General features: G+C 43.8%; 3 protein-coding genes across 3 annotated transcripts; 1 reads left to right on the forward strand and 2 right to left on the reverse strand.

The window, feature by feature from the left end:
• Nucleotides 1-1,903: 1,903 nt before the first annotated feature.
• Nucleotides 1,904-8,877, forward strand: LOC120710284 (putative nuclear RNA export factor SDE5). The gene is made up of 12 exons (XM_039995923.1): nucleotides 1,904-2,047; nucleotides 3,676-4,344; nucleotides 4,433-4,458; nucleotides 4,713-4,787; nucleotides 5,311-5,372; nucleotides 5,469-5,701; nucleotides 6,424-6,509; nucleotides 6,621-6,677; nucleotides 6,981-7,048; nucleotides 7,569-7,675; nucleotides 7,760-7,830; nucleotides 8,410-8,877. Exons 2-12 carry the CDS (start codon nucleotides 3,717-3,719, stop codon nucleotides 8,512-8,514), a joined length of 1,518 nt encoding a protein of 505 aa, XP_039851857.1. The 5' UTR covers nucleotides 1,904-2,047; nucleotides 3,676-3,716; the 3' UTR covers nucleotides 8,515-8,877.
• LOC120710300 (E3 ubiquitin-protein ligase RMA3-like) lies at nucleotides 8,733-12,843 on the reverse strand. Its single transcript, XM_039995936.1, has 2 exons — nucleotides 12,563-12,843; nucleotides 8,733-9,906 (listed from the first exon to the last, which is right to left on the reverse strand). The coding sequence occupies exon 2, from the start codon at nucleotides 9,824-9,826 to the stop codon at nucleotides 9,059-9,061; it is 768 nt and encodes a 255-aa protein (XP_039851870.1). The 5' UTR covers nucleotides 9,827-9,906; nucleotides 12,563-12,843; the 3' UTR covers nucleotides 8,733-9,058.
• A 2,676-nt stretch (nucleotides 12,844-15,519) lies between these two features.
• Nucleotides 15,520-18,617, reverse strand: LOC120710310 (thioredoxin M1, chloroplastic-like). The gene is made up of 2 exons (XM_039995944.1): nucleotides 18,336-18,617; nucleotides 15,520-16,008 (listed from the first exon to the last, which is right to left on the reverse strand). The coding sequence occupies exons 1-2, from the start codon at nucleotides 18,538-18,540 to the stop codon at nucleotides 15,686-15,688; spliced, it is 528 nt and encodes a 175-aa protein (XP_039851878.1). The 5' UTR covers nucleotides 18,541-18,617; the 3' UTR covers nucleotides 15,520-15,685.
• Nucleotides 18,618-18,773: the final 156 nt, after the last annotated feature.

The following is an 18,773-nucleotide window of genomic DNA, read 5'->3' on the forward strand; positions in this document are numbered from 1 at the left end:
CCTCTGCTGTTCTACAGACTCTGTAATTCCGTTTATGAAATGGAATTGGGGATGTGCCTCGTTTCGAAAAAAAATTTAACACTTTGGTAGCTGTAAAGATTTACTGAAGCCAAGTTTTGTTTTTGCCCTTCATTTTCAAAGACTGGGTACATGCGCATCAAAATCGTATCAAAATGGCAGTAAGTTGGGATACCATTGTGGCATCGTCACGTTGTTTGTGCAGGACTTTAGCAAAAGCTGATGGATGCTTCTGCACTTTTCCAACGATCGGTGCAATCGGCAATCACGCCACATGCGCCGCGCATGAGTCAGTTCCCGTGCAGTTTTCGTACCTTATCTTCAACATGAAAGCAGCACGCATGGGGGTGACCACCTGATCTGAAAAAATGAAGGTGCCGATTCAACGCTGAGTTAAAACGTCGACGACGAGCCGCAGCTCGGAAGCTCGCCTGGGAGCGGATGGAGGATAGGGCAGATGCGATGAGGGGCAATATGGACAATTCATTATGTTGGGATGAGGGGCAATATGGACAATTCATTATGTTGGGATGAGGGGCAATACACACAATTCATTATGTTGGTCCCACCGGTCAAGACAGAACGTGGACGGAAGGGCATAAGAGTAAAAAAAAATCGGCAACTAAATTTTTTTAGAGATATAGAGATCAAGAACATTTTAGATGAAAGCATACATGTTAAAGTCTCTCAAATTGGATGTCGCGTGTATCGCGTACTCGCCCCTCTTGCCCCGACGCCGCGCTCCGGGCCGGCCGCGCGCCGCCCGCCACGTCCTGAGCTCGTCCTTGCTTAACGAGCTGCGCCGACGCCCCACAAGCGGCGTCTGGGTGGATCGAAGCCGGGCTCTCGCGCCGGAGTTCACATGTTACCTTTATTTCTTGTTGAGTCTGAGTGTTTCCTGTTTTGTGTAATCTCTTGTTAATGAGCTGTAAAACTCTATTTCATCTTCTTAAATAATTCGTAGTGCTCTTGGCGGTTTCTTAAAAAAATCCAAAATGCATGTCAAAGTTGCTAAAAAAATTGTGCATAATTTTTTCGAGGAATTATCTTGTTCTACTGCGAAAAGAACCGGTACGTTCTGTATCGTTGCCCTCTCGTTTTTTTTGAAATAGTTGCCCTCTCATTTTTGTGTTTGCTGAACCATAAAAAAGGTATAGTGAGTAAACAGAATGACAGCTATCGATCTATCGCAGCGGCAAACCGGGGAGAGCACATAGCTGACCCACGATTCACACGAACAGTGCCAGGCACAGTACCGCAGTCTGCACCACTAATTAAAGATATTAAATAAAGTCTAATTACGAAATCACTTCCACAACTATGAAACTGTAGTAGTGCTGCAGCTAATGAGTTCTTTGACCGTACGATTAGAGAATGTTTAGGTACTGTTACTGTAGCATCAATGTAGCCAATTATGATGGACCTTGACTCATTAGATTTGTCTCGAAAGTTACACCTATACGTGAAAAGATTTCACAAATAAACTTCGTACTCTAACTGATGAGTCCTTTGACCGTACAATCAGGGAATGTTTAGGCGCGGTTACTGTAGGATCACTGTAGCCAATTATGATGGAACTTGACTCGTTAGATTCGTCTCGAAAAATTACACCCATACATGAAAAAATTTTATAAATAAACTTCGTTTAATACTTTATGTATACATTCAAAAAAATTCCAGGTGTAATCCAAAGTTCCAAACACGGCCGGTGGAAAGCACCGAGCGACAGCCAACAGGGGCCCACCGGAAGGGAGCAACACGTGGACCTGGTGCGTAGACCACAGCGCCGCAACCCCATCGCTGAGTCGGAAGCATTTCCGCCGCGGCGCACGGACGGCGTGGATCACCTGGCTTCGTAGACCCCGACCACCCGGCGTAACTCACCTCCAGGTGGGCCCACCTGCTGACCTCCCCCTCTCCTTTTAAACCGTCGGGCCAAGCGAAGCCGAACCAGCAGGGGAGCGGCCGAGCAGCAGGCGGAGCGGGCAGTGGAGCGGCCCGCCCGCGGGGAGGGTCGTCTCGGGAAGCCGTAAGCCCCCCTTCCTCTCCCCCCACCCCTCCCCTCTAGAACCTTCTAGAATGTACTCGAACCCCGCTGCAGCCGTGCTTCGTTCGGGGGGCGGAGGTTGATCTGGTGCCCTTTTTCTCCGCCTTGGGGGTCCGTGGGTGGTCGGTTCAGTGCGGGGTTGGCGCCTTGTTTCTGATCGAGCGAGGGGGTTCGCGTAGGTGGCGATCGGTTGTGCCGCTCCGCGTTTTCTCCGATTTCAGTCCCCACTCGCTGCGCGATTTCAGTTTTATCATTTGTGTTGGGTGTCCATCCGTGGCGGTTCGGTTCGCCATTGAGGGGGTTTTGGTGTGGGTTTTCTGATTAGATGGGTGCGGCGCCCTGGAGCAGGTAGCTTCTAGATTCCCTCCGTTTCTTAGTGATTTTTTGAAGAATTTTTGCTGCAGAGTCAGGGCAATTTCTGGCAATGTAGTTTCTACGATTTTATCTGCTTTGATTGGGCCCTTGCGTCCCAGTTCGCGTTTTGCTTGCTTGAAGGCATGATCGGTTGTTCGAACTGATGTCCCAGTGTGTTTCGGAAATAATGAATCGGTTCAGCTCGTGCAAGAGCAGTTGTAGATGATATGCTGTGCTCTTGGGTTTGCTAATTTGATTATGTGACAAGCTTCCTTTATTTGGCCCCAATTCTGCAAGCGAATGTGTGAAGTTGTGGTTGCATGTCGTTTGTTGGTTATTCACCTATTCTATCTATACGCATTAGTACCTGTGATGCTCTAATTGCTCTCCTATCAACTGTTTGGTGTATTTATTTTTGGTTTGGGGATGGTTAGGGCCTCAGGGAATCGGCAGTGTGGTGGCATTGGTTGTGCTGCAGTAATGGTCATCTGTTTGCTAGGAATTTACAGCTTGCTTTTGCTTGATCCATACAAGACACATGGTGATGTCCAATTTTGCTGCGTCGTTTGGATTATTCTCTTTTCTTTTTGGTTTTATGTTTGGGTTCTTTTTAGCTTGTGATGATTGGTCCTGACAATTAGTCCAGGAGGGTAACTCATATGCTTTTTGCTGGTTCTGAGAATTTTCTACCAATTTTGGTGGGATATATATATTTATCTCCATAGATACTATTTTCATCAATATGTCAATATTTGATGAATGTTTTGGGAGATATGCTCATCATGTTATTATTGTGACCATTCATGTTTTTTATGTGATTTAGTGCTAAGATTAATAGATTATATCAGATTCTTCTAAGGTTAAAAGTTGCTGTCCTGAAATCATGATCACAGCAAATAGTTTGTTGGCAAAATTATTCGCAGCTAGTGGTTTCAATTTTGCTATTATACCTATCCGTCAATGGTTTCGGTACCTTTTTTCTCAAACCCAAACAACAACTTGCTATTATACCTATTGTACCTTTTTCTGAACATTTCCTGGTTAGCTTAGTTCATGATACATTTATAGCTCTTTAGTATATGAATCAGTTTACTGCCAAATTAGCATTTTATCATGTATTTAAGCTGTCCGAACATCTTTGTTAACCATCATTCTCTATGGTTTCTTGTGCTGACAACACTAGTTCTACACTTAATGTTTTTCCTTTTATATATCCTTATCATGCAATGAACACTCGCTATTCTTTTGGTGGGCAGGTCTTACAGTTTATAGGAACCTTTGGGAAAAGGTCCTCACCATGGATCTATCACATTCACTAACTTCATCCAGTGACAATGAAACCAGGGCCCTTAGTACATTGCTTGATGTGTTTGGATGTGCCTTTTCACTTGATGATATAGCTGATGCGTATGTCAAAGCAAAGGGTGATGTCAACAAAGCTGGAGATTTCTTGACCGACCTTCAACTTTCTTTGCCTCATATCAGTGATGTTGAGCCAAGCGTTGCGACTAACATGTCCCAGACTGACAAGGCGGTTGAAGAAAATAATATGGAGAATTCAAGCCAAACTAGAACTCTTTCCCAGATTGAACACGCAATTGAAGAAAAGCATACAGAGAATTCAGATCAAGCAAGAATGCCTGAAAAGTTGCAAAAGTCTAGTGCCGCATTTGGTACTGTCTCCACCATGCTTGGAAAAGAATCTGCCAGAGCTACAACAACAGTGAATAGAGCATCAAAAAAAGACAAACCTCTAAAGGTTGAACTGCCAGAATACATGCGTGATGATTTTAAGGTGAAGTCTGATGAATCTGGTTCTGCACCAAGGAGAGAGACTTTGAATAACAGGGATGTTGAGGAGTTTTTGTTTTGCATGCTTGGTGAAGGATTTAAGCTCAATATGGAAGTAATTCGTGATGTTCTAGGTTAGCATGTCTACTATCTGACCTGCATTTGCCCACTCATTTTATTGTTCCAAGATTTGTCTTGACTGTTTCTAATTTCCTTTTGCAGGTAGCTGTGGATATGACATTAAGAAGGTACTAATACATCATTGTTGTTACTGTATATTTTGTGTCACTCCTAATCGTCATAAATGTAGCGAAAGGGTCTAGAATTTAGACCTAACTCTTACATTTTCTAAGAAGAGTTTTGACTTTAGATTACATAGTTTCATCTGTCATTACATTTTCTCAAGGCATAGTTATATAGCTGACTTGCTCTGCTTAAACAGTTCTATTTGTTATCATAGTTTCTAATTGGCCTACTGATATAGCTGTGCTGTTGTGTGCAGAGTATGGAGGAATTGATGTCATTTTCTGAAAAAGATCTAGACAAAAGGGCAGAAAACAAAAGTAATGTAATACAAGTAAGACTTCTTCTGGCCTCTGCTTCCGTACCTGCGCAACTTGTTAATTACTCTGCATTGTGCTCTATAAGTCTATATATTTAGGTGTGCCATATATTTGGTGATCTTTATCCTTAACTCTGAATGTAGCTTTTCTGCTATCCATTTTTGCCAGGTTGGATTACCCACCATTTCTTGTACCGATACTCAATGGAACATATATAATACATAAAAATTACCATTTGGTGCTAATATATTTTCTATGTACTGTATTTTGATATGTAGCATATATCTTTTAGGCATGTTTTTAGGGCCATCCTTGCTTGACATGGTATATGATTTGTTGTGTTTGTGTAAGTTAAGATCTTGTTTTGCTCCTTCCGAATGGTAGTTCTGTTCCCGGTCAACTGCTGGTCATTTTACCAATGCTCCTACTGTGCTACTTAATATAATACATGAGAGTTCCCTCTGGATGCATTTGGCATTTGTTTTGTTTGGTATAAATATTTGACTGATTGTAGCCTATAATATATCAATTGTGCAGGATGCGGCAGTAGAGTGTTCTATTCCCAAGGGAAAATGCTTAGGCTCACAGTCAACCCTTAGGTTCTATTTATTCTCTCATTTATTGCCCCCCTCCCCCCTCTATTTCCATCGTGGAGCTGGTAGTTATTTTGCTTTCCGTAACTGTTTTCTTTGCAGTACCCATTCTTCGCAAGAGGGAATGCAAAGGTCAAAACCACATATTTCTCCTGGAGAGTTGATAGAAGCAATCTTCACCGTACCTGCAAGATTGGAGGAGCCAAAACTAAGAAGATATGAATTGGGTGCAAATCGAAGCAGAGTCCTAGATCAGAAACCAGTCTTGAAACCTCTTGAGGACATTTCAACATATTCTACTGATTTTCCTGTCAAAGTTACCGTAGGTAGCAAAGGTATACTCAGCATACTACTGCTTTCCTTTTTTTTCAGAATTCAGGTTGATTATGCATTTTATAAGAAATATAGTGAGTAAATCTTTGTCAAGTTGTCTGCTACTATCTCTTCATCTTAAATCTTTTGCACCGACATACTCAGTTAAGCCTGTAACATTTTTTTAGACTTAAAAAGGAACAATGTAAGATCTCTAAAGTGGGTAGATAAAACCAACCATAATTCAACCTTACCAGCGTCTTGACATATGCTCATAGTTACAGCCAACATCAGTATCAAGCTCTCAGTCATTAGTTCTTTTATTCTGCTTTGTTGTACCGATTTTTTTCTGTTACATTTTCTCTTTAGAAGTCCATCTACTTTCAATGTTGGAAATGTAGTCTGGCTATTTTTTTTTTCTTTTGGTACTGAATTCTGCTGAAACTTGGCAAATCAGCAAGTTCTCACCTGTGTTCCATGCTTTGTCAAACCATACTATGGGTGCTTGTGTTTACAGCACAAAACGTCAAAACATTTGTCCCGAATCAGAACAAAGTGCTTAAATGATTTTGTGTACATGTTGATAACTTGGGTTAAAACAGGTAACATGAAATCAAGCCCCCCAAATATTTTAAAGCCTATGTTCATACTTTGTGTCATAGTGAAATGTTCATCAGATGATATCATTCTGCATTTTATGGAAAATTCCTGTAACTTAATTTGAGCTGTTTGGATTTATATGTAGAACCAGCTGTGAATGAGGAGGATTACCAGAACTACCGCAGGGCTGCAAAGCAGCATTGGGATATGATGAAGCAGTACTATGAGAAGGTAAGGGGTTCCAAGATGATCATTTTTTTAATACGGACGCATCCATTTGTTATTTCACTTCTGTTAAATATATGGTGTTTACTTATCATTTGTGCTCTGCTGAAATTGCAGGCAGCTGATGCTTTTAGGGAGGGTAACAAGAAAGAAGTCGACTATCTCATACAGGAAGTAAGTGTTACCCTTATTTTTTGGAGAGAAGAGAACGGGTGGAGACTACTTTCTTAATCACTTTTGGGCAACGTGCATAGGAACTGCATACAGCTGTTGGAGATTTTGTTGTCGACCTGCTTAATGCCTTTGAGCTACTCTAGATTCTAATAAAAAGTGAATAATATAATCTGGGGTCAAAATTATTAAACATAAAACATGCTAAGGTTTTATCTTAATGTATGGTTATGATGGCTACATAAAACCATAACATAATTTTAGAAATAAATTACTGACTGAATATATTCTATGTTGGATATCAAGGGCAAGCGCTGTTACCAGATGGCTCGACTGGCTGATGAGAAATCTGCTGGGGAGATTATCAAGTCCAAGTAAGTCTACTGTTCCTCTTGTATGTTGGTTGGAACTATTGGTCTGTTTTTTTTTGTTATCACTGTGTCAAAGTGGAGGTTTAGGTACAAATTTTGTGAGGTGATAAAGGGCATGATATCCTTTGTTAGAAAAATGCTTCAGGAATTTTCTTCATTATTTTTCATGCAAATTTATAACGCTAGAGTTGATTTAGTATTAAATGCTTCTAACCTATAAAATTAAAGAAGAAAGGTTATTAATGTATTTTTCTAGCATAAGTGATGACGTTGAAATTAAAACTCAACAGGCACAGTGCGTTTGAGAAAAAAAACTCAACATGCACATGGAAAAATGAAAAAGAAAAATCTCATCAGGGGGTAAATTGGACCAATTGAAATAGTTTGTGGGGTAAATCGAGATGAACTTTTGTTAAGGAAGCTAAGCAACAAAATTGATTGTTTAGGGTATTAAAATGGATTTCTTGCTTTCGTAATCTTATCAGAATGTGAACTTAGACGACAAATTATTGGTTTACTGCAGGAAAGCAGAGTCCAGAAATGAAGTTTGTCTTGATCTGCACTCACAAGATCCAGCAAACGTACCTAATCTCTTGAGATTTCATCTTAAACAGCTGGCAAACATTCCATGTAAGATCAGTGCATGGCGTTTTGAGTTTATCAATTCTTTTGTTGCGAACCATCAGAATTTTACTTTATGTTTCATGTTTGCAGCTATGGATTACCTAAACGTTATTATTGGCGTTGATGATGGCAGTTTCAAAATGGGACAAAGAAGAAGAAAGGTGTGGTTTTATCAGATTATGTGCTAGATGACTATTACTTATTTTTGCACTATACCTATTGCTTAGCTGCATGCATGATTCCGAAGTCAATCCTTGAGGTGCACTTTGAGTTTTTACTTGAAGAGTTGACCTACTAATACTAACATAGATACCTTAGGGTACTGCTAGTGTCAAGTGATGCTTATGCTTCATATCGACAAGATTACTTCATTCTGTTCGCTCTTGGTGCACTATCTTGTAAGATCCTTCATTTTTACCCCCCTTAGTTCATATCCAGTCAATGCAAGAAAAAAAGTTTATAAATATAAATATATAAAAGTGGTCAGAATAAGGGAATCTGCAATATAGTCAATCTGCTTCTCTTGGTTTTTGCCTTCTCCCTTCTCTCTGACCCACTCCAATGGCAATAAGTACGTTGTATGCTGGTCTTCAACTATCAGATGTTTTGTCTAGTATGTGGTATTTGTACGAGATGCCTCAGAATTCTATGTTCAGCAATTAGCATAATTCTATCTATAGCTCACGTAGATGCTGTTACATGACTTCATCTGACTAGTTTGATTGTTTGAATATTGATAGGTGATGAAGTATCTGGAGAAGAATTCAATCCAGTGGACTGAAGAAGAACCCCACTCTGGGAACATCCTCATCCGTATTAATCAGGTGGGAAACCAGCAGGGATAGGTTCATGTACAAAGGTGGCGACACAACTGACAGAAGATAATAGCTCGTGGTACATCTTCAAGTGTCGTTTTGAATCTAGGTGCTATCTGTTCTTTTGGCAAGAGAGCCATGTAGGCTGCCATTGCAGGCATTCTTGTTGCGCGCACGTTGCAGACGTTTCGAGTTAATTGCTACATCACTAGTGACCCCGGAGATGAGAGAGGGAACACAGGTGCTCGTCTGGCAAAAATAGTAGCTTATCGGTTTGATATTGAAACATTACCAATAGGCAATAGCTTCTGCGAGTGCGCATGAACATATGGACAATATTTTCTGATCTACTTCCAACGGTCAGTCCGTTGCAGTTTCCAAACCGATTCCCTCTAATCTTTCTAGGATCAAAAGCGATGGTCATTGTTGGTTTTCAATTTTCATCTTGAACGCTATCCTGCAATAGCCACCGCTCTATCACGTTCTCATCTATGTACAGACTACAAAGCACGTCAGCCATTCGGTTCTCCTGTTCCTGCACATGGCGCACGGCAGCTTTGTTGTGCTTCAGAAGTCAGAACAGGAGCCAGCAGAGCAGCACGAACACGAAGAGGAAGAACCATATCTGATGCAGGGATCTTTCGACCTCCATGTGCCGCCGTCTCTGCCTGGGGTTCATCAGGTGGTACGGGCTCGAGTAGTACGTGCCCGGCGGCTGCGCCTGCCCTCGGAGCACCCACGGCAGCACGGCCACCGCCATGCCCCCGAGCACCCCTCCGGCCGTCGAGTGCATCATCCCGCGGTCCCCAAACGGCGTTGGGAGGAGGGCATCGTACTGCGCGGCGTCGGCGTGGTGCCGCGCCCGCAGTGGTGCCCGGGCCGGCGCGTCGGTTTCCACGTTCCGGTGGTGGTTGCCGCCGCCGTTGTCGCTGTCTTGAACTCTCCGCCGCAGGGCCGGCCGGCGCGGGATGCTGCCGGCCAGGCCGCGCGGCGGCTTCTTGGCGCGGGTGCTCCCGCCGCGGCCGTAGAGCGGCACGAGCGCGTCGGGGGACACCGCGGCCTTGCACACGGGGCACCGCCGCCTCGCGGAGCTCCCGGCGCCCGCGTCGGCGTCGAGGCGCAGCCACTCGTAGATGCAGGGCCAGCAGTAGAGGTGGCCGCAGAGCGTGACCACCGGCTCCGCGGCGCACTCGAGGCAGATGTTGCAGTCGAAGCAGCCGCCCCCAGCCGTCGCCACCCCGGCGGCCGGCGCGTCCCCGCCGCCGACGATCCTCTTCGCGGGTTCATCGCCGGCAGCCGCCGCAGGCTGCTCACCGGCGCCGGCAGCGCGCGCCTGATCCATGTACTACATGCGCTTTCAGCGAGCACAAGGCTGGTGGGTCTCTGGCACTCGGGCTTTGCTGCCGTCCTCTTTTTGTAGCACTGCAAAACAAACCAGACGGTCATGCCATCGCCGGCGAGCGGTGACGAATCAGAGGAAAGTAAAGGCACACATCACAGGGCACCGACTTGAATGCCGCATCTCACCAATCAAGACATACGGCCGGACTGTGCGAGGCGACTGGTGAGGCGGCACCAAAACAAACAGCCCGTTTAGTTCTCCACGCACTACTGTAACATGTAATGTTTGACTACTAATTTAGAGTATTAAATATGAATAATTAGTTTTATAATTAATTTATATTTAATGCTTCTAATTTGTGGTCAAACGACCCCAAATTTTTTTAGAACTAAGCAGAAGGATAAAGCGAGCCACGTAAGTACGTAACTTGACATCCGCGGCCTCGCCGTACAGGGTCGTGTGCGAGATCAGATAGATGTACGTGCGTGTGGGGATGTGCAGGAAGGACCATTGATGGGTCCAGAAGCTCTCAGGATCACAGTCAGAAGCTGCTCAGCAGTCAGCACATCCTATCCGAAATTCAGAGGGTCCTAATCAAGAATTCAAGATACACCGCTCCAGACGAGCAAACAGCAACGCCACCAACGACAGCTACTGCTCGAGCCCAGAAAATTGGCTGATGCCCGATGGTAACCTGACAAAGAAGACGTGCTAACCGCAATCACCCTTGCGGTGTCCGCAAAATATCGTCTTCTTCTTTCTTTGCACCGCGCCTTGTTGTCGTCTGATGTTACCCTCCCTTATCCGACACCACCGCACCACCACTACGGTTGGCCTGATACGGACATTTCCTTGGTGGGAACGATCAAGACTGTAGTAGCTGTCACCCAGCGTCCATGATTGCTTTGCCTTGAGATGAAGGTGCCAAGCATTCAAAGTTTCTGCTGCTCAATCGGATCAGGCTGCATGCTTCCCGGACTTGATTTCGCACAACTATGCAGGTCACTTGGACAATGACAGGATTTTTTTTAGATTAAGGAAATAGTTCCGGCCTGACAATGACAGGATTAGCTCCTGTTTCCCGTGAAGGAGCAAGAAAAGACCAGTGGAGCAGAGTTGACCACACAACAACCGGTAGGAGGGAGGAGGAGAATATAGCCGTGCATCTGTACTCTAATCCTCTCAGTCTGATCCTAGTCAATCAATTATTGCTGTAGCCTATAGGAGCACTTGACAAGCAACAACAAGGTAGGGTACTCAGTTACTGATTGATACTGAAATACAATAATTATGAATTAACTCGAGTATATAACACCAGATGTTCAACGGAGATGAGCGCCGCAAATGGCTTGTTTTTAATCATATGTACTGATCAGAGAAGACAAGATATGATCGGGAAACAAGGAATAATTTTCTCAACAACTATCTCGAGGATTTATTTTTTTTCTTGAATCGTACAGGCTCCATACTCACAGTCAGACCATATGGGCTTGACACAAACACACAGAGAAAAGCGATAGGATCGGGAAACATTGCTCAATTTGGGCAACAACTTGGAGGAGCCTTTCTTAAATTATGCAGGCTCCACATCCATGGAGGCAGCATCATATGCTACGGATAAAGTTTAAGTGTTTACATGCAGATTTGGTTCTCTCTTATCGCGCGCACTCTGTTCTATTCTGATCCAATCAGTAGCTCGAAGCGAGCAGCGTTTCTATAGCGTTCAACAATCCAAGCACACACGGATTCAGTCTAAGTTTGATGGTTTACACTGTCAGTCAATACCAAGGTCAGACGGTTTAGTAGAAATCATGATCTGCACACGTATCAATGATTTGGATCTAGTTAAGCATAGCACTATTTTCAAAACAAAAAAAAAAGTTAAGCATAGCACTAATCCACCTTGCCCGCAAACAAGGTGCCGTTAGCCGTTCAGCTTTTCATTAAGTGCACTCAACATTTGCCCGATCCGATTATTGTTGTGTAAGACTGAAGGAACATCCTGAAGTTCTCTTCTACTCCAATATTGTGCGGTCAATTACATTTCGTATACGAAATTAACGACAGAACAGTTGACAAAAATGTAAAGCACACCTGTTTCAAATGGGATGCAGATTCACAAACAGTGAAAACCAGGATCGCATCAGGAAACTAGGATGATTTTAAGAAGTATGACTTGCAGTTTGCCGAAAGGTAGCTGTCAACAAACGTTTGGTTTCCTCGCCAAACATAATAAACTGACAACAAAACAGCAACACTTGACGTCCACAAATAAAAGATTTGTGCATGCATCCCGTCAACAACTGCGCCAAGAAAGTAAAAAAGAGGAACATGTATAACCACAGCAAGTCAAGAACAGACCCAGTAGCCAGATCCGTGGCAACTCATTCGGAAACTACACGCGGGCTAAACGGCGCGGGAGTGTTTGTTGACTGTCGAGAGAGAAAATCATGTCGAAACGGGAGCAATTCAAGAGCAGCGATGCTACATCGATCAGACGATCCCCATGGGAACGACCCCACGAACTCCCCTTAGAATGCGAAGCAACAGCACCGGAGCAACCGAAGCTGCTGATTCAAATTACCATGAGAACAAACATAACAATAGCAAGCAGAACCTTTTCCTATTTCCTAGCACGAAAGAGGAAAAAAAACACTCGGAACATCGCATCACCATGAACTACCGAAATAATAATTAAGAGCAAGAGAATTGACGGCGCAGGAATCATCGGCTGACCTGTGCCAGCAGGGTGGCTCGAGTGCAGGCGACGTCCGGGCTCCCTATCCGTCTGCAGGTCGAGGAGTTGGCTCTGGCGCAGGAACAGAATGGTGGTGGTGCAGATGCAGAGGAAAGATGCTGGCACCGGGGGATAAAAAAGGCGAGGAGGCTGCCGAATAAAGAAGAGGAGACGGAACGCAGGCGGAGCGGCGGTGCCTGCAGGGCACAAGTCGGAAGCGAACGCGGACGCTGACGGCTTCCCTCGTTGGAATTGGAAAACGGCAGCACCAATTGGTTGGGTCATTGGCTGCAGATTTTTCTTTAACCTACCCTACCACTTTTTTAACGGAAAATCTTGGTCTTATCCGGGAAGAAACAGTTAGGAAATCCCGGGTAGTTTATCGGCTTGCGATGTGATCATCCGGCCGCGGAAAATCTGTCCTCGAGCGATCCCGAGAGAGAGCGTGCGTCCGCGTCCGCGTCCGCATGCCTTTGCGTGAGAGCCTGGGCAATGGGCACATCAAGTCATCAACCAGCTCAGGCACGCTACTCTGTCCATGGATCGGCTCGGCAGTGGGCGCGGATCCGGCCGGAGGGGAGACGCAGCAGGACCAAGCCGGTTCGCCGCAGCGCGCGCGGCCGCGTCAGGCCGAGCTCCCTGCTGGGCGCTGGCTGCTGCAACGGCCGCGCAGCTCGCAAGTAGGCGTGCGCCGCCGCATTTTTCAGTTGCAGCTCGTCATCGGGCCTTCTTTAGTTGTAAAATTTAAAATTCTAAATCTATCACATCGAACAAAAATTCTTTAGTTGTAAAATTCAAAATTCAAAATCTGTCACATCGAACGAAAATCTTATATGTATGGAGTATTAAATCTAGACGAAATAAAAAAATTAATTATATAGTCTACTTGTAAATTACGAGGCGAATCTAATGAGCCTAATAAGATCATGATTAGACAACAAATTACTACAGTAATGGCTACAGTAACTATGCGCGAATAATGGATTAATTAGGCTCATTAAATTCGTATCGTAGTTTACAAACGAGTTTTGTAATTAGTTTTGTAATTACTCTATATTTAATACTTTAAATATAAAAAAATTATTTCAAAAATTTTATGGGAGCAACTAATCAAGGCTTTAAGTAAGATCATCGCCTCTGCCAGTCTGCCGTTCACACCGGTCACGAGTTCCCATTCGCGGAAGCAACCTAAAAGGAAAAGAAAAAGAAAAACCAGCTTCCGACCAACTCGAAACCACTGGGCCGGGCCACTGTTCTCCAAGCCGGAGCCGCCGGTGCCGGGAGTGAAACTGACAGTCTGAAACCTCCCTCTCGGTCGATTACACTTATTAAGGCATTGTTTAGTTTCCTTTAAAATTTTAAAATTTCAAAAGATTTCCCTTCGAATGTTTCAATGCATGCATAAAGTATTAAATGTAGCTAAACAAAATAACTAATTACACAATTTGTCTATAATTTACGAAACGAATCTTTTAAACCTCGTTAACCTATGACGGAACAATAATTATCAAATACAATCAAAAGTACTATAATATTTTACACCTAAAATTTTTATGCAAGTAAATAAGGCCAAGCCTCTTGGCACCCTGATAAAAAAAAGGGGCTTCTTGGCATGGCACTCAGCGTGCTTTATCCGATCGCACCGAGACTCCGGCAGAAAGGCCAGGATAGTTGCAAGGGGGGCCCTGCACACCGGTAGCTCTGCTGCCGACGTAGTGCCTAGTGGCCTAGACGGATTAGACCTCCACGTCTAGCCTGGGGGGCGAGCATCGAGTTGGGTGGCAGGCACCAACGGTTGTCTGGGCCGGTCTAGCGGGGGCGTCCTCTATTCATCTTACTTCGACTAAAAATTATACTATCACACATATCAATTAGAGATATAAAAAATAGAAATTGTTTTGAAACAAAATAAAATGTTTCAAGAAAGATAAGTTCCGAAACAAATAAAAATATTTCAAGAAATATCTAGAGATAGAAATTGTTCCGGAATAAATAAAAATATTTTAGCAAAAATATTATCTAAATATAATTATGTGCGATAGTATGACTTGTAGTCGCATGTGCGATGAATAGACTTCACGGGTCTAGCGGGAGCATTAAGGCCGCTATTGTTTTTTAAAATTGCTGTTACCTCGAATATGAACTAATTGTATAAATTCGAGTGTTTAGATATCAATTCGAGTGTTTAAATACCAATTTAATATGAAATAATTGTATAAATTGCAATTACAGTTCTAGACGAATGTATAATTAATGCACGAATAATTAATGATTATTGTAACAATTAGTGATCAAATTATGAACTAATTAGTTTCAATAGATTTGTCTCATGATTAAGTTACGACTTATAAAATTAGTTTTATAATAAATTTCTATTTAATACTTCTAATTGGGATATAAACATGCGATGTGAGGGGGCTTATGACTTAAATTGAAAAAACGAAACTGAGGCTTATTGTTGTTTCGGTAGCTGCGTGCCGAACTGACGTGAGCGCGTGGCCGGCATTTAGGCAACTTGTGTCATTGGGTACACTCGACTGCAGTCGCTGTTCGCACGCAGCTTCTTCCCATGTGATTGGACTTGGACTCCGCTGCAAGCTGCGATGTGCGATTTGACCAATACTGTTGCAGTTTCAGTCTCCAGTGAAGTTTGAGCTGTCCTCCGGGTTCTAGCGCTCTAACTGTACAAAGTTTGAAGAACTTGTTCAGCCACACTTCAGCTCATTACGCTGGAGTGATGGTTTCAACTGTACCAAAAAAAAACATTGCTCGCTGAATAAAGTTCCAGTGCCAATCTACCAGTCGGCCGAACACAAACAGGCCATGAATCCCTGCAAAGCCCACGCAAACATCACCGGCAATAGCATCCAGGCCCAGCTCTCCTGATCCATCAACTCGACAATAGCAGATCTGCATACAGTTACAACCCAATGAATGAAACATGGAGCCATTGCGCTTCCTTCCATCCAGAGGGCTTCTCATCCTTGAATCGCATTTATTCCATGTTATCTCGCATTATTATCTACATGTAGTTACTTCAGCAGCAGTTCAGTGACAACAGTATACCCATACCCATCCATCTACATATTGTAGTCCAAGGCTAAGCGGCTCAGATTGAGGTTTCACCTCCCGTCAACATACTTCTCGATGCAGGTGATCAGGGTGCTCTCGGGCACGGCCCCAATTACCGCATCCTTCTTCTCGCCGTTCTTGAATATCATCATTGTGGGGATGCTCCGGATGCCAAACTGGGTCGCGATGTCAGGGTTCTCGTCGGTGTTCAGCTTGTAGCATTTCAGCTTCCCTTCGTACTCCTTTGAGAGTTTGCCGACGATGGGGTCTATCATTTTGCACGGTCCGCACCACGAGGCCCAGAACTCGACGAGGACGGGGAGCTCGCTCTCCACCACAAGCGATTGCCATGTGGATTTGCTCACATCAGGAACTGAAAAGGATGGAGGTTTGGAGTAAGATGAACATCAAACACCATGACGTAGGACAAAACAGAAACTACTCAATGCTGCTAATAGGGCCAACAAATTCCAAATCAAAGTTGACACACAACTATTCTACAAGCAGTCAAAAGAAATTTACCTATGTGCCTTGAACTAAATGAATGAATGGTAAAAGTTTATGCAGATGGAGATTCTTTTACTTCTTTAAATTTAAGGATTCTACTTTGCATGCTTAGCATTAGGATTCTTACCAGAACTCTAAAGATATGCACAAGTCTAGCATAGAAATACATGAAAGGACATAATGACTGAAAACACTAGATGTAAGATCAGAATATGAATTTAAAAGTTCAGATACAAGTCATACTAATCCATCCACATTTCCGGACATGAACATCAACTGTGTCATTACAAAGAAAATTTTAAACAGGTATCTGAATACAGATACCTCCAACATGATTTCATACAGGGAAAATGTGTTACAGACTACTAAAGGTGCATTTGAATGCATAAGGAAACTTTAAGCAGTGGCTCTGCGAAACAGATAAGGAACCATCTTTAATGCTCAATAAGATCATCTGTAATAGAGAAGGAATGTGATTATTTTTATGCTGCACTGATTCAGCACATATAACTTTCTAGTTCAAGATGCAATTCATAAGCATTTTTCCGAAGCTTATGAGAATCGGTCTTGCTAAAGCAAACTCACTGTGTCCCGTATCAGGCAATATAGACTAATTGTTTTCCCCCCTTCCCGAAACGATGTATGGCCATGGTATGCATTCCACCATGCAAGTATGTTATAAATTCAATACAGTATACATCATATTTTCAACAAGGAATTACGACTTTAATACCACAATGTTGATTTGACTCTGCAACACATCAACTGAACAAATGATGCATCTCAACTGTGTTCTTCACAACTACTGCTAGGCTCAGGAAAACTTTAAGGTAGCTCAAAGCTTTGTGCACCAATATTTGTGATTAGCCAGTGTCAAAGACTAGTGGAAGTAGATATGCTAACTTGTCACAGCAAAAACAAATTCTATCATAGCTGTGTGCTTACCAATGGTCAAATTTAGAGACAACAGACAAGAAACAATAACACCATCAAAAAAAGTTATCACACTTAACCTAGCAGTTTTACCTTAATGAAATGGCTGGCAGCTCTATTGGAGGTAATTTTCATATAGAAAAAAACATGAATACATATATGTTACCACAGAATGGCATTGAAGCAACTGATGGCCTAACAATCACATCATACCATTGTGCTGTTACAATGAGTGACCAAGAATCAATTTTCCGCATTCTAGTAAAGAGTACCAATATGACAAACCTCTAACATACCCAAGATCCTAAATTTGAAATATGGAAATATTTTTATTGCTACATGCCTACATCTCACAAAATTCAAGTATGGTCCAGTACCATGTGTAACAATTACCATCGAAGTTAATGGCTAAATAATAATAGATTCAGAATGAAAATAATACCATGTCTCAACAAACACACTTGTGTGAAAGAATAAATAGAGCCCTCTAATCTAATTGTATGCCACGTTGCTTGTATTTGGTCAACTTTGAAAATGGCATGTTCTCGTATTTTAGGCATGTGGCGCCAAAAGTCGGTGTAAGCCAGCAGCCATAAATTATGATGCTCAATTTATAGCTTTCTTCGCAGAACACGACAAAGCAATGCTACACATGGTTAAGCATTTACAGGTTTTAACTTCAAACTAGCTTTCGCGCCTTTGCGTACATGCAGAGGAAACCTAGAGTGCATACCCACATACATGCATTATTACAGAATTGGTTACACATGATGCCCTTATGTACATCTCCTGCTATGTACCTATGTTCAATATGTGCACATAATGCATAGCCAGAATGCCAGATACATGCGTTGATGCACAAAGACATAGGTCTGCGCTGCACAAAACAGTAGGTGATGCCGCCTGGTTATATAAACACAACATGCCTGCATGCAGGAATACAGATACTCGAACAAGCCATCGCTCATTTGCTTCACCATCTCATTGTTGCCCTGCTGACCTGCTGTTCCTACTTCCTATTTGTCTATAAATCAGTCCCAACATCCAAGCAACAAAAATTGCGAAAACCCGAATTACGTTTAAAAAAACTCCCAACCACACGACAGATCACTAACCCACAGCCCTCAACAGTTCACTCGCATCACAGGGCAGTTCCACTTCTAGAATCCAGATCAGCGGCCCAGCGCCATTTCATCTCAGATCGGCGCATGGAATCAAAACCCAGGGGCTGGGAAGTAGCCTACGCGAGCATCAATTTACCTTGGATGGCGGTGTCCTGGCCGCCCTGGGCCTGGCACACAACGGCCGCGCCGCGGGAGCGCGGGCGGGCGCGGAGCGCGCGGCAGGTCGGCGGGAGGCCGCGGCGGAGGGCGAAGCGGAGCGGGGCGGCGGCGGCGGAGGCGGAGCCGACCGGGGAAGGCGACGAGGCGGGCGCGGCGACGGCGACGGCGAGGCTCGAGGCCATCGCGGCGGATGGGGACGGGAGTGAGCGGGTTGGGAGGAGGCGAGGGGAATCGGTGTGGAAGGGGAACCGGGAAGGTAGTGGAGCAGTGAGATGGATGGGTGGACAGATAAGTACAGATCGGCAGGCGGGCCCCGCGGTGGTGGACGTGTGGCGCCGCCGCGTGCTGCCGACGTGGACGCGTCAGTCGCCCATCGCCATTAGAATTCGCAACAAAATCTCACGTCGAGCTGTGG

Source organism: Panicum virgatum, chromosome 1K, assembly GCF_016808335.1.
Source record: "Panicum virgatum strain AP13 chromosome 1K, P.virgatum_v5, whole genome shotgun sequence".
NCBI lineage: Eukaryota > Viridiplantae > Streptophyta > Magnoliopsida > Poales > Poaceae > Panicum > Panicum virgatum.

Bases quoted from the DNA above. Each gene is read 5' to 3' on its own strand.
- LOC120710284 (XM_039995923.1), top strand. From the start codon at position 3,717: ATGGATCTATCACATTCACTAACTTCATCCAGTGACAATGAAACCAGG. The intron at 4,345-4,432 runs GTTAGCATGTCT...TTCCTTTTGCAG, and splicing joins AGTAATTCGTGATGTTCTAG to GTAGCTGTGGATATGACATT. The intron at 5,373-5,468 runs GTTCTATTTATT...TTTTCTTTGCAG, and splicing joins GGCTCACAGTCAACCCTTAG to TACCCATTCTTCGCAAGAGG.
- LOC120710300 (XM_039995936.1), bottom strand. From the start codon at position 9,826: ATGGATCAGGCGCGCGCTGCCGGCGCCGGTGAGCAGCCTGCGGCGGCT.
- LOC120710310 (XM_039995944.1), bottom strand. From the start codon at position 18,540: ATGGCCTCGAGCCTCGCCGTCGCCGTCGCCGCGCCCGCCTCGTCGCCT. The intron at 16,009-18,335 runs GTAAATTGATGC...CATCCTTTTCAG, and splicing joins CCAGGACACCGCCATCCAAG to TTCCTGATGTGAGCAAATCC.